The sequence below is a fragment of the Medicago sativa genome, chromosome 7 (assembly GCF_051527215.1).
Source record: "Medicago sativa cultivar Bolivia chromosome 7, Bolivia_mono, whole genome shotgun sequence".
Classification (NCBI taxonomy): Eukaryota; Viridiplantae; Streptophyta; class Magnoliopsida; order Fabales; family Fabaceae; genus Medicago; species Medicago sativa.
In genome coordinates, this window is record NC_140755.1 from 63,334,545 (window position 1) to 63,350,713 (window position 16,169).

The 16,169-nt window shown below is 30.4% G+C and overlaps 2 protein-coding genes across 2 annotated transcripts; one reads left to right on the forward strand and one right to left on the reverse strand.

Moving 5' to 3' along the window:
• The first annotated feature begins 1,493 nt into the window (after window positions 1-1,493).
• LOC146907550 (uncharacterized) lies at window positions 1,494-2,823 on the forward strand. Its single transcript, XM_085726711.1, has 3 exons — window positions 1,494-1,702; window positions 1,833-1,889; window positions 2,031-2,823. Exons 2-3 carry the CDS (start codon window positions 1,841-1,843, stop codon window positions 2,678-2,680), a joined length of 699 nt encoding a protein of 232 aa, XP_085582837.1. The 5' UTR covers window positions 1,494-1,702; window positions 1,833-1,840; the 3' UTR covers window positions 2,681-2,823.
• Window positions 2,824-12,887: 10,064 nt separating this feature from the next.
• On the reverse strand, window positions 12,888-15,968 carry WRKY49 (WRKY DNA-binding protein 49). The gene is made up of 3 exons (XM_085727404.1): window positions 15,564-15,968; window positions 15,304-15,447; window positions 12,888-13,546 (listed from the first exon to the last, which is right to left on the reverse strand). Exons 1-3 carry the CDS (start codon window positions 15,848-15,850, stop codon window positions 13,087-13,089), a joined length of 891 nt encoding a protein of 296 aa, XP_085583530.1. The 5' UTR covers window positions 15,851-15,968; the 3' UTR covers window positions 12,888-13,086.
• Window positions 15,969-16,169: the final 201 nt, after the last annotated feature.

The following is a 16,169-nucleotide window of genomic DNA, read 5'->3' on the forward strand; positions in this document are numbered from 1 at the left end:
GTTTTAAATTATATAGTTCGAAATCCTTTCCAGATAGGTTTGGATTATATGATTTAAAATTTGGCCAAACTATGTTAAAACTTGTGAATTGGAGGGGTTTATCACGTTTTAGATTATACGATCCAAACCATATCCAGAACATAAAAAACTAAGAGAAATTCCATCGAATCAAAATCTACAACCCACAACATAAATTAAACATAACAATTTCAACAACACAACTACAACAACATAATTTTAACAAAATAATTCAATAACATAAAACATCACAATTAAACATAAACAATATCATGCAACAACAAAACTTAATTCTTCATCTAGTATATCCACCATACAAAGATCTGAACGATTTAAACTTTCCTTAATATCTCAAAAAGATCTGACCGAGGAGTGTCTAACTAGATTGGTCACTTCAAACTATATTGTCCAAATTTAAAGAACATTGTTCTCACATCGTAGTTCTTGAGCTTCAACTAGATGAACCAGACATGCCCATCATAGTCGATCGACAGAAGGTGATATGTTACACTATATATCCACCCTTTTTGTGTCTCTGTGGTTGAGATAACTGTTAATTTAGTCCAAATAATCCTTTATGTCAGACATTGTGACATCAATATGGGCTATGGTTTATATAAAAATTGAACTCCCCTATTTATGGATGTTTTTATGCGTTGTGGACCACAAAAGCTATTAGTGCAATATGGACCATAAAAAAATTATGTGTTTCACTTATTCAAATTATTGAATTTGAAAAGTACCAAACCTCCAAAGTACAATTTTTGAAATATCCCCTCATTCTACACAATTTTTGATTCAAACTCACATTCTCTTCTTTTCTTTCTATATTTTCTTTTGAGTTGTTTATGATGTCAATGTTTCACCATTGGCTTTTCATACAAATGTTTCTGTTATTTGTGGGGGTAGTATGAATGGTTAAAGAGGGTTGTTCCAATCTTCAGATCCATATGAATCTAGGATTTCACCTTCTACAGCTCTGTCATCTTGTATTTACATCTTCTTCAGAGGGTGCGCGAGAAGGCTAAGAAATTGTTTTCTTACTCTCCCTCCATTTTCTTCTTCCACAAGTTTAGTATTATGTGCCTAATATTTGCCTTAATCAACATTATGTTAATGTAAATGTGGTATGTAAATGTTAGTATTTTCCTTAAAGTTGTTCTAAAGATGATTTGGCCAAGCCTTTCATGAAAATCATGAACATTAGTGCGTCTCACTTGTACACATCAGTCATTTTTAATTTTTTTAATAATAGGTACTTAATAAGAACTATATGTCTATATCACTTCAAATCAGTAATTCTAAAATGTTCTAAACGAGTAATACCAATAACGATATATTATCTATTAATAACTTATCAATACGAAGATAGTTTGACCCAACATGGAATCCATGTCATTAAGTGTGGGTCCCATCGATCAAAATTCACTTTTTATAATTACTACAAATTAATTTTTATTCATTTTCCGTTTTTGAAAATGAAATCTATTTTTGTAAATAAAAAATTGTTTTTCGAAAAACCTTTTAGTTTTGAAAACAGTTTTCCGCGAAAATTAAAATTGAAATATAAAATTAGATTTAAAACCTAGAAAACTAGATATCTAATTCTTTCTTCTTCTTCTTCTTCATTGTAGTGCTATTTAAATAGGCTTTCGAGATAAATTGGTTGCTCTCTTTGACCCAAGTATGCCTCCAACATTCATTTTTATCTAACAAAGTTTTTGTATTTAGTTGTATGTCATTAAATTATGTTTTTATATTTTATTCATAAATTTGATTATTGATTTTTCACTTCATTACGTTGAGAGTTGCAGAGTTGAAGATGTCGATCAAGAATACCAAACACATAGGAGAAGCGGACGTCTGTGAAGGTATGTAAAACTATTTGGATTGTAAAAATAGTTTTTTTTTTTTTTTCAGTTGGTACGTTGCATACCGTAATCCATTGTTAATAGGTCTTCTTTTTCATATTTTACTTCTTGAAGTTATTTTCTTCATTGTTAATTATGTAGATTTTGAAGACACGAGTCATGTTGGTTTGTTTAAGGTTAAGATCCACACTGATGGATTCTTTGGGATCTCAAGAGATAATTTTGAGTGCAAGTGGGGGATTGAATTTGAGTTGTGGTGTGACCCTGTTGGCTGGTCATATAATAAGATTTTGGGTATTCTCAATGATAAAGGTTACCCCAAAAATCTATCAATGTATTACAGAGAAAGCGGGAAATTAAAGGAGTTAAAGAATGATGAAGGTGCAATGGAAATGATATCAGAATCTATTGTTAATGGATCAATTGATTTTTATGTTCTTCCTAAGCTAACTAAATGTGCTAATGTTCGTGGTGAAAGTATGAATGCTGATGTTGAGGTTTGTGAGTCTTCAGAGAGTGATGCTCATTTTGATGATATAGAAAGAGTGTTTGCTACAATCAAAGCAAGTTCCGACCAAAAGGCATGTTCGGGCAAAAAAATTACTGCATCCAACAATTTTGATGTTGATGTTCCTTATGAAAATGTGACTGGTGCTGTTTATGATGGTGAAATGGCGGAAAGTATTGATCCTTTCACCGAAGACATGATTTTTGATCTTGAAAACAGGATTGAGAATCTTGAAAAGGTGGTTTGTGATCTCAAAGAAAAAAAATTTGGCAAAAAAGGTTAATTTTTTTTAAGGTAAAGTCAAGTCATAGTACTCTCTTGAGAACTATATTTTGTGATGGTGAAGATCCAACTTTCTATTCATGATTTTGTGTAGTATTTTTCAAACTTGTGAGCACTAAACTTTCTATCCAACTTTCTATTAAGTAACTAATATTAGATGATTTGTATGGTGGTACTAAACTTGTGAAGTAAGCTACTGTGTTTGTTTGTTTATCACTTTATATTTTAGGGTTAATTATGTTTCTAGTCCCTATAAAATAGCGACCTTGTAAGTTTAGTCCCTACTTAATTTTAATAGCATTTTTAGTCCCTAATTTTGTTTTTCTGCACTGAGTATTAGTCCCTACTCAATTCAAATTTGTTTAATTTATGCTTAAACTCTTAAATTTTTGAACAATTTTTCGCAGACATGTTTAGAACATTACTAAAAGTTTGTCCGCAAAAAATTATTGCAAAATTTGATTTCTACATCCAGATTTTATTACTTTTTATTTTTAACTTTTGTCATTTTAAAAAATTCATATTTAATTCATTTCATGTCAGAAAATTCTAAATGTTACTAAACAAACCTTTCATAGTGTTCTAATCTTGTCTCAAAAAAATCGTTCAAAAATTTAAGAGTTTAAGGATAATTAATCAAACTTTGTTTTAGCAGGGACTAAAATTATAAGTAAATTTTTTTTATAGGGACTAAAAATACTATTAAAATTAAGTAGGGACTAAACTTACAAGGTCGCTATTTTATAGGGACTAGAAACATAATTAACCCTATATTTTATTGATTGAAAAAGATTAAAGTTACAACTATATTAGAGACTTGTAGTCAAAGTGAAAGAGTGTTGAGGTTCTAGTTGGGGTTATAAATATAATTAATGAATATAGGTGGTGTTATTATTTATAATTCAAAGTGGTGTATTTCTGTTGGGCTTGTATTTTCTGTGTTGGTTTTTCTATCGTAGTTTGGTTTTGGGGGAGGCATGTAGGATATGTATGTATATTTCTGCTCGGCAAGTAAGTAAAAGTTATTTTTTGTTCTTTGTTATGTTAGTAGACGCTTTTGGCTTAGTTTTTGGTCATTTAGAAGCTTATTTAGTGCGTCTATATATATTGATATTTATAGGGATAGTTAGTTTGGGTTGAAACTAATTAATGGTAGTAATTATTAAGGGTTGAGTAAACACTCGTCAGTTAAAGTCTCTTCACTAGGTGAAAATACATTAATCAATACTTAAATATTTTCACTACTCTCTCATGTCCTTGAATCAATAATGGGTTCATATTACTAGTAATTTTTTTGGATAACAATTAGTTTTGGTGTAGTTGATCGTAGTATATTTTAGTTTTGGTGAAACAGTTGCGTTAGGTACAATGTTGGTTTGTTGATCAAGAAGCGATTACAAGTCTAAAACAAAACATGCATTCAAAACATATTGAAAATTGTTTTACCCATAACGACAAATTAAAATAGGTAAAAAATTGTACAAGTTTACCATAAGGGAAAACTAGAATAGGGGGATACAAGCTAGATTGTTCAAACATCACATGATTATATAAAAAAAATTACACAAAATCAGTAGGATCCACATCGAGTAATTAGAATTGATCGCTATGGATCATGACCCAAACTTATAAAAATCATTAACATATAAAGAAGCTCAAGCCTGTGGTTGATACATCCAAATCCTCTGACGTTCGACTTCTTTCCAATAAGCAAACTCCTTCTTCCTATAGCTTCTTTAACTATATGAATTTTACGAGAATTTATCAACTTCACATTAAACTCAAATCTAGTGGCAGGGAAGACCTAATATCAAAGACACATAAACAAAGGAAAATGGTAAGTTTTGTGTGTGTGTGTGAAATATTACTATCCTTATAAATATAAAATGGAAAATGCTTGTTGGCACGAGGCCAACCAAGCACGACATGCAACGAATGGATATTGACCCTTAGATTGCAACACTTTTGTTTCTCTCACTTCCGTGTGGTTTGTTTCAATGGCTGATACATGTGTCGTGGGTTTGTCGTGCATACATAGTGTCGTGCACTATAGCATTGCTCATATAAAAACCAAATTGTCTTAAATGATAAAACATACATAAATTTCTTGCTCCACCTCCTGAATACAAATTTCAGACAACCATTGACAAACTCATATACGAGCATCATTTATGTTATTCATTGAACAATTAAACCAAAGAATATTACGTTATATTAAATTAAAAAAGTATTAAAAAACCAAAACTTACGATTGACGTATAAATAATAGTAACAAGAAAGAGTTTAAATTATGACCATTTTTTGTTGCTTCTCAATTTTGAGAATTTTGAGATGTTCAGATAAGATGATATGAAGTATGTATCAAAATGAATATACTAAGGACAAGATGTCCAATTTTACGGAATTAAAGAACCAATTTTACATATATAGACCATTTCTTTTTAACTCGTTTTGATTAATTCTATTGAATTTTTTTTCTAGACACACTTGATTATGAATGAATCTTTTGCATTAAAAAAATGCAAAAGAAATACATTCGAATAATTAAAAGGGCACAACATTATTGATTGCTCAATGCACCAAAATCTTATGATTGACTCGGCTAAAGGTTTTTCTATTTCACGTTCATATAGAAGCTTAGCTCTGTAGCTTCTCAAAAACTTGAGTGAATTGGTTTTTCCATCCTTAAATTTGTATGGACCGATCAATTTCATCACCCAATTATTCGAAATAGAAAATACGTGTCTGGATTTTATAAATGTCAATCAATTTAGTCCCTTCGTCAAGTATTGCCGCTAATTAATAGTGTTGACGACGTGTCATGTTAAGCGCTAATGTGGAGATCCAAGTTAGCTTCCACATGTACAGGGACGAATTTGATCAAAAAAGTGAGATTTTTTTTTTTTTTGACTTTTTTTAAACAAAAGTCTACTTTGTCAAATTGATTCCCTGAATAAAATCAAGTTGGTCCCTAAACTACGTCACTCACTATCAAATCGATCTCTAAGTTATTTATCTTATATATCAAACTAATCCTTGATAATGTGAAATAAATGCTAAGAATTAAAAGAATGTGTTTAAATTCAACCAAGGATATATACATGCATTTCCCTGAATGTATTTTTTTGGTGGTGGCATGAAATTTTTTTTGGTGGTGATTTCCCTGAATGTATTGATTACACCTTTCCATTCTTTTTTAAGTGCATTTTAGAATAGTAACACTAAATTAATGAAGTGGATAAAGGAACAATTTGATACCCTCATTTAAATCCATCAATAAAATCATTTTTTTACACACATTTTCTCTTTCCAATAAAGTTATTGCGTTATATTTTTCTCGTCAAACAAATTTTAGTTGCTATCCAATTGTCTGACAAATTCCTATTTTGATACACACACACTTTATCTCTCTCTCTCTCTCTCTCTCTCTCTCTCTCTCTCTCTCTCTCTCTCTCTCTCTTATCCTTCTTTTTTTTTTCCAATGAGTCTTCCACACTTTCTTTTTTTTAAACATTCATGGAGTCTTTTATTTTTTTTCTATTAGTATTGCTCTTTTATTTTGCATTTAAATTTGTTAACAATGTTAATCATCTTATTTAAAGAATTTCTCCTTATGAAACCATTATTATAGGTAACAAAATTTTGTTTAAATTTGAAGATTACAAAAAACAAACTTTGTTTAAAAAAAAAACTTTAGTTTTCAAAACCGATAATATTTATTAGTTTTGTTGAAAATGATAAGAGTAATTGACAAACAATATAGTTGACAAATTATACCCTTAAAATACCAAAACGACACTTAAATATGAACGTTAAATCCGTAATCAAACGACACTTAAAAAAAACGGACGAAGTACTTATTTCTTTCTCCTTCAATTATTTTCTTACTTATTTTTTGTAAAGCTATTATTTGAATGTTAAAGATAAATATGTCTTGGTTAAAAATACCCTATTGTTCCCTTTGAAAAAACCTTTTGTTTTCTCTTAAAACACTTGCTCGACTTGCATTTGTGAAGTTCTTGATAGAGTAATTTATTTATGTCTGATAAAAACGTTTTTACAAAATTTTTTTTAATAATGTTTTTACAATATTTTGGTGTTTGTTATTTTATTGCTACTTATATGTATGAATTTTTTTTTGGTAGTGGCCGGAGTTTGAACTCCAAACCTTGCATATATATTATGCATTGTCCTTAACAACCGAGTTAAGCTCACGAGGACATATGTATGACAACTTTAATTTTAACGATATATTTATTTTTGGTTATTTACTTATTTTTGTGTTAATTATGTGTTTACAAATTTTAATTTTACTAGTGCCAATCAATTATTTTTAGAATTATATGAAATTATTTCATCACTTATTATTTTTTATTGTCAATTAAAAATTTGAAAATTAACTTTTTATTCTTAAAAAATATATGTATTTGTTTCGCAAAGGATAATTTTGTAATTTAAATTTGATATATTGTATTGTATTTCTTATCATGTCAATAACAATTGTGCACCAAACATTTGATAGGATAAAAAATGCTATCATCTTTCTTATCATGTGCACACCAAACGTAATATAAGATAAGTGTGTTGAACCAAAATGAGTTTTGTACAATACCTCTAAAGTTTTGATGATAACATAGTATAAAGGAACAATTGGATATGATAATGTGTGTTCAAGTATGTAGAACCATAATTCAAAGTATTAAATCAAGTTTTGGTTCTAAAAGAATAAAATTTTGAACACATTTAAGAGCATTTAAAATTTGCGAGAAGCCTGGAACAAACTCTGAAGAATACAAGCCTCCGAAGTACTCAGACTCTGAAAATCAAAAGACCCTGAAATGAAGCTTCTAAAGACTCAGACTCTGAAGGTCACATCAACATCAGAAGCCTCCGATTGTCTTTCTCGTCTTATAAAGGAAGGTCACTATTAGACTCAGATAGTACAATTTGTCCTCTTATAATCACGTGCAGAAACAAACAAAGAACTTCAAGGATAAAGGGAATGAAACATATAATTTCTTTTGAAGCAAATGAATTTCAAATGACCTTTCAACGACATTAACCATGTCAACAAACACTCCAACGTCTCTGATCAAGCTTCTCAAGAACTCAAATTTATGTGTTGGCACTCTCCAACGTATCTAATATTTTATTCTATATAAGGAGCTGAGGACTTGAAGAATAATACAACTTTATGAACTTTTGCAAGTAACTTTACTTTGTCAAAATCAAAAGCACACAAACGCTTAAAGAATTTCTTACAAATTTTCATATCTTAGAAATTCTTAAGACTTATAGTCCAAATTGAATTGTATTGATTACACCTCTGATTGTATCTCAAGTGTATAACTCAAACAATCTTTTATTTGATTGAGTTAGATTGTAGAGGTCTTTTTTAGTTGTGATTGAGCAAAGGAAGTCTCTTTCTTGTGTGATTGAGAAATAAAAGTATCTTTCTTGTGTGCTTGAACATTTATAATCGTTAGTAATTATAGTGAAAATCCTCTCTTAAAAAAAAAGTAGTTATAGTGAAAATCTCTTGGAAGTGCAAGGGGGACTAGACTACTATCGGTTTGTGAGAGGAACTAGTATAAATTGTTATGTCATCTCTCTCTCTCTCTCTCTCTCTCTCTCTCTCTCTCTCTCTCTCTCTCTCTCTATATATATATATATATATATATCTACCTATCTATCTCTCTCTCTCTCTGTGTGTAATTTTATCCGCTGCATTCATACTAGGTCTCATACTCTGAAATGAACTCTGGTTAACTTCAGACTTTGATCAGTTCACAAACACTTAACAGTTTAAAAAAACCAACACAATTCAACCCCACTCCTTTGTTTTCTCACCTTCAAAGTGTCTATCATGTTACTATCCTTATCCAGCTTCTAATCATATCATGTGTCTCTATCAAACTGACCCTATATTTATGATTTAAGGCATTAAGTTTGGATTCTAAATTGCTTAAGTAAGATGAAGGAATTTAATGCCAATGACAACGAGTCTACCTGCATATATACTCATGGACCAATAAAGAATAAATGGAATCTTCCGATCCATTTGCAATTGTTAAATTTCTACCAGCATATTGAAGAAAACGACCAGATGTATATTGAATTTTTTTCTTCTCTTTATATTGTGAGAATTCGGCCAGAAAGTTGAAATACTCAGATCACAAAGGTTAAGTTACCAAAACTAATATTATAAACTGCAAAAACTTTTTTTTTTTTTTTTGAATAAATAAACTGCAAAAACTTAACTTTCATTAATTGTAGAAACCACATTCTATAATATTTTATCCAAAAAAAAAAAAGGAAGCATTATCGAAAGTATAGCCCCTATACAACAAAACACATAAATCATACCCTAAACAACAAAACCAACAACAAAGTGATTTTGAACTGGTTTTTAAACATGGAAAAATTAATAAATAACAACTAAACACATTCTTCATATTCTTAGTTATTAGCATTTATTTATCTGTATCAAGGATCATATTGATAAATAAAATAAATAATTCAGAGATAGATTTGAAATTGTAACAATAATGACTTTCATTTGAAAAAAAGTCCAAAAAAAAATTTCAATTTTTTTTATCAAATTCGACCCTGTACATGTGAAAGCGGACGTGGAACTCAACATCAAAGCTTAACGTGACACGTCAACATTGTAACAACAAGATTTGACGGAGGGACTAATTAAGTGAGATTTATAAAATTCAGCAACATATTAGCTATTTAAAAAAATTGAAAAATAAAATTAACCGATGCATACAAATTCAAAGACGAAACATTCACTTTAAAAACTTTGATGTCACGACTCACGACTACATTCGCGGTACAAGTCATGGGTGTATTGATTACAACCCGAATCATGATTACTTAGAAGAGGTGTCCATCTTACATCACTCATTTAATTCAATATCCAAATCAAAATTAAGTGATGCAAAGTGATTGTGAAAGGTGTGTGGTTGGTTCCATATGTTCACCACCAATTTGGGAGCTCTATGATTTACACATCATTATCTAAGATATGATATGAAACATGTGAACTCAAGGACACCTTCGCTCTTCTGGCTAACGTACGTTCAACCATCAATGCTCTTATTCAATTAATAACAAAAACTTAGAAATTTAAATTGGGAAAATAATGATAGTGATAGGTTATGATGAGGACAATATTTATATTTTTGATAGGAGATGATGATTGAGGACATTATGAATGATATGCCCCAGCAATATTTTGGCATTTCAACTAAATGTATGGCCCAAAGATTTCAAATAATACAAGTATACATCAAAGAATATGATCGATCAACAAATTAATAAATAATTTAATCAAACCTTGAAAATAAAGTAGGTACAAGATATATATTTGATATTCTAGTATCATATTCTAAAGTATATTCTCCTATATACGTGTGTATACATTAATATTAATTTTCATATACAGTTAGTGTAAAAGAAATTACTTATCGACAGATCACAAACACTTCTGTGTGATCTTATGGGTTGGGTTGGGTAACTTAACTAGTAAAAATAAGGTTAAATTGCATTTTTTGTCCCTTAACTATTTAGGTAGTATCGCTTTGGTCCCTTAATTAAAATTCGATTTATTTTGGTCCCTTAACTTTCTCTCTGTTACACATTTTAGTCATTTCCATTAGTTTTAATTCAAAAACGTTAGAGTTTCTTCATCTTCTTCTCCTCTTTTTTATCTTCATATCAGCATTGGGGTGTTGGCACTTATTCATTATAATAGTCTTTCCACTAGGTGCTTTAAAAAAAATTTCCACACACAATTTGTTGATGAAGACTTGAATTTGGAATGAAGCTAGCAAAACACTCTTTAACATATACATATTTTTTAACACATTTTTTTTTATTAGTCAAAATTCATATTTTTGAAGGAAATTATTAGTCAAAATTCATATCAGTCTCACTAAATATATATTAGACTCTACATAATTTGAATTTTGACGGGATCCATGTAAATTTTAATAATTAAAAATGAATTTGTTAAAAATTGTGTTAGAGAGTGTGATTTAACACCCCCTCAAGTTTGTCTAATATGAACTTCTCAGAACCACATAATTCAATTAATTGTAAATTCGTAATAATGGGGAAGCTTTCACAAAACTAAAATTAATCTAACAATTGAATTATTTTTCAACCACTTATTCATTTGACAATGTTCCTCCACATGTCTTCATTTGGTTCACTATTTTCCAATTCTAGCAAAGAAATATACTCTCATTCTCTTCCATTTACAGCAATCCGTATTGTCTTTTGTGAATTTGTAACCTCACCTTCCTAACCTTCTCTGTGTTGGATAATCAAGTGTGAGTGATTATGTCCACATTGACTATGAATAGAGGAAACAAAGGATATATAAGAGAGGGAACATGTCGCGGTGATTTTTGGATGTCAAACTATTAGATTAGTTTGAATTGCAAGTTTTGGATTCACCACCGTCCTTTATTGTTTCCGAGGGAAAGGGGAAAGTTCGAAAAACCCTTTTTTTAAAAAGATCAAGGTCCGGTGGTTGGTTACGAAAAGGGAAGGTTTTACGCACCCTAAACGTTTTTTGTATTCCGAAGGAACCTCTTGTTTTACTTTATCTTGTGCTAAATTATTACTTGTTTGTAAATAATGCCTAAAGAAATCTAAATGTAAAAGAATGGAGGGAGAAAAATATTTTTGTTATTTTTTATTGATTTGGAAAGACACAAGTCTTTTGCCTACATACCCAAAAATGGGATCAAAACCAATGTAGTTCAGGTTAACAAGCAGAGTAGTTGGTTAAGTTGATTTTAAAGTTTGAAGAAAAAGTTTTAAGAGGGTAAGAAGCCGAGAAGGCATAAAAGGATAAAATGTGAGGTTAATTGATTTTAATTAAAAGGAAACCAAGTCTAAATATGGTTTAAGATAGATTAAAAATTTGATAATTAAAAATGAATTTGTTAAAAATTGTGTTAGAGAGTGTGATTTAACACCGCTCGAATTTGTCTAATATATGAACTTCTCAGAACCACATAATTTAATTAATTGTAAATTGGTTATAATGGGGAAGCTTCACAAAACTACAATTAATCTAACAATTGAATTATTTTTCAACCACTTATTTATTTGACAAAGAAACCACTGATACTCTCATTCTCTTCCATTTACAGCAATCCGTAATGTCTTTTGTGATTTGTAACCCCACCTTCCAAACCTTCTCTGCACCCCCATATGCTTTTTGCAAGGAATCACATGCTTCCTTTGATGATTCAACATCTTCAACCTTTTCAATTTTTTTTTTGCATACATTGCTGGATAATGAAAAGGGGTTTGTAATCTGTCCTCTTCACATCACACATAACTTTTTCTTCATTAGTTGTACGATCATTGATGGGAGTTAAACCATTTTTCTTTCATATGCTTGCACCAACTATCATAATTCTTCCCATTAAGGATGAGAAGATATGCATGGAAGTGTTCATTTCGACGAGACGCCATTGCTCACACTCTCTATGTCGAACAATAAGCTCTGAATACCATATGTTGGAGCAAGAAAACTCGTTGTTTTGCTTGCGCTCACACACACTTTTATTTCTTGACCAAAAAATAGATTGATAAATGAGAGAAAGATTTAGACAAATTAATTAGAAAGAAAATCACTAACTGTGATTATCATTATTCATTTCACATGTTATAGATATTTATACACTTGGTATATGATATATATCGCACACATGTGGCTCATAACCAAAATAACTGCATTAACTAACAAAATAGAATTTTAAATTTCAGTTACATTATTACTTGTACATCAAGTAATAGATCATTAGCTAATATTGAATTACACTCTCAAGAGCTTTAAACAAGTTTCTCATTGCTAGTACAGAAATCAAAACCATACTCAAAAGATCCTAATATTCATTTTAGGATGTTTAATAGGAGCTCAGATTGTTACATGCTAACATAGCATCATATACATAATTCATGTCACATGACTTCAAAAGATTTATTAGTTAATGTGTGGCACATGAAGGATCAAACCAAATACAATAATATTTTTATATTTTAGAGTGATAAAAACAACAACAAAATATTTAGAATGAAAGATCAAACCAGTTATCACTCATTTTATATTCAAGAAAAAATATATGTAATCTTAATAATTAAATAGTGAAATATATAAGCTATATTTTCTTTCAAGCACGTAAAATTCAATCTATACTATTACATGATATTGCTTAAAAAAACAATTACATGATATTATTATATTAAAATGAAAAATTGTAACAACCTCCTAGAATTTATTGAGTTTCTAAATCTTTACATATACATATTAATAATTTAAACACTAGGATTTAAGCCAACTGCATAACAAGAGGTGGAAGTGGAAAAACCAGAAATCCATTATGCTGGAGGAGAAAGGTGTGAGGAGAAGGAAAATTTTGAGTAATCATCACTATCAACATTGTTTGTAGGGTTTCTAACCATGAATGGCACCATATCTTCAAGCAACCCTTCTGAGCCGAAATTTTCTTGGACCGTATCTTGTGTACGGTCCAATAAAATGGGTGAAATGAGTTCCAAAGAATTACTAGATTGGGCTTCATGGACTTCTTGTATATTCTGACCTTCATGAACTTCACTTGCTTTATGGTCTTGGGTTGGTCCTTGTGAAGAGGTAGCCTTGGACTTCTTCATTGGTGGATGGGAATGAGATTGATGTGATTGTCCCACTATGAAATAAGGATAAGCAAAGTGCAAGTGGAGTCCTTCATAAGTGATTATGAGAGTGTCAGGGTCTTCATTGGATCTCTCAACCTGCTTCTTAGCACCACACCTTGGGTTGGTGCACCTATAGTAACTCCTGTTTGTTCCATGGCATAAAAAATTTGTGATGAAAAATTAAATTTTGTATTGTGAAATTAATCTTCTCAAATTAGCTAAGGGCAACTTTGAATCATTGTCTTCACTTTTTTGTATATTAAAAAGTTAAAACAATCAGAAAATGTAAATATAAATTATTTTTTAAACCAATCATACTATGGTGGATAAATTTTTATTACCCTTTTGTATGTATAACTCATTGATTCATTTTGCACTTTTATTTTTAAGGGTATGTACAAAAGGGGAAGCACTTGGGTGACATAATGTTACCGTGACATTAAATCTGGGCCACACAACACACATTGCCACATAACATCTGGGCCACACAACACATACAACACATCTGGGCCACACAACACAACACCTTTGTGTGGCCCAGATTTAATGTCACGGTGACATTATGTCACCCAAGTATTTTCCGTACAAAAAGCTACTACTAGCATTGGGTCCTTAGGTACACATTAATGGAATTGTCAATTTTGGCCCAACCCAAAGGATTCACTAGGCAAGGTGAGGGCCTTTTAAGCGAATTCTGCTCTTTACCCAACTTAAAATGCTCGCTCCCAACCAAACTTCCGAAAAAAACCCTGCGTGACTTAAGTCACGCAACCTACGTGAGTTAACTCACGCAGAATTTATAACTAACGTGAGTTAACTCACGCAGGGTATTATAGTCATTCAGTTAGGAATGAGCATTTTTGGTTGGGTAAAGAGCATAATTCCTTTTAAGCAGCATTTTTTAGAAGCTGGTTTAATGCTTGCTTTTGCCACTATAAAATTTGAAACTTGCAAGGTTTTGATAAATAGTTGAATATTTTAGGTAATTGAATTTGATATGCAACTGTACGATAGTCAGTTTTAGGTGATTGAAGGTTTTTCCAATTGATATTCAACTATAAAAGTGTGGGGCTTACTCATTAATCATATAGTCGGTTCGAAGAGAATGAATGACTATTTAAAGGATTAGTTGAGTTGATACATGTTATGGTAAAGAAGCCTTAGAATTTTAACTCTTTTTTGAAAATCTTACTAACAATACACGTGCAAGTATTTAGGAAAGATTTGGAATGTCAACATTGGAAAAATTTACTACTTGTGGGATTTGAGTCATCCGATCTCAACTAAACGGCTTACATTTTAAGATAACAAAATGAGGTTGAAAATTTAATCCTAAAAAATGTTAGTCGTTTGATTGAGATCAAACAAGTAACATCGTATAAGATTTATAAGGATTTATATTATGAGCACTTGTAAGTATTTTAGAAGGACATTAATCATGTGTAGTAGCATAAACCTACTAATCGTGCAATTTGAGTTGTTTGATCTCGATCGACTTATATTTTGATATGATAAAATATCACTCAAAGTTCAACCTCTAAATGCTTGTCTTTCATCAATAATGCTTCAATTTTGGTCTTTTACTACTACAACAAATTCAAATTCATTTATGAGATTTTATAAATATAACTTGTGACATGTCTACAACATGATTAAGTTTTGCTCTAAATTTTCTAGACACTATCAATTTTATAGGTGAGTAAATATAGTTGTATGTATTTCATTAATCTATTGAAGTTGTATTTAAATCAGCTTTGTTTGAGAAGGATATTTAAAACTATTGCCAAAGTACTATATATATGCATTAACAGGATTGGTTTAAGGAAATATCTAAATCTTTTTTCACAAGTAAATGAGTAAGACAATTACATTACATGTAAAAGAAAGTGAAGAGTTTACCTAGGATTTGGGCTATTCTTGATGGATTTCTGACCATACTTCCTCCACCTATATCCATCATCACCCAATCCATTGCCAAAACATTTGATTTTCAAAGTATACTTATTCTCAATCTTACTCAAACTCCTTTCTAATATAGAAACTCTGAAATGAAAATATGAAACACAATTAGACACATCAAATAAGTTGGTCCAATTCATGCAACTAAACCTAATAAAATTACCATGCAAGTTAACAAAAAAATGTTGAAGTATTCTTACCTTGTTGATGAAAATTGTTGAAATTGGTTACTATGGTTAGTAACTAACAAAGCATTTTCAATATCTGAGATGGTAGGACCTGAATAAATATTTGAAATGAACCTATTAAAAGCTTGGTCTTTTGAAGAATCATGACTTAAGTTGGTTACTTCAGATACTCTCTCATGTGGCAACATAAGAAGAGGAGACTCATCAACTAAAAGCTCTCTTAAAAGTTCATCATCCTCTGACCAATTACAAGAAATTATTTTCTCCATCATTGTCTTTGACATGGATGAGTCAATCATATTTATTATGCTTTAAAGAGAAAATAGTATAATTGAAATATGAATTTAGGTGAAGTGAAAGATATAATAGGCTAATGAGATATGAAAGAGCGGAGTAGATATATATGAGGAGGTGGTTGTTATGCAATACTTGTTTCTTCTATCTTGACTTTTAAAAAGAAAGCCAAGCAATGTGGCTATGTGGTTTTTTGTATGTATTATGGTTTGACTTCTAAGGAGATTTCTATTCCAAACAATGTTGTAATATTGTCAAAATGTGTCATCTTTCACTGCCTCATAATTTGAAATGGGGCCTTTTTCTACAATTTGTTATGTGGAA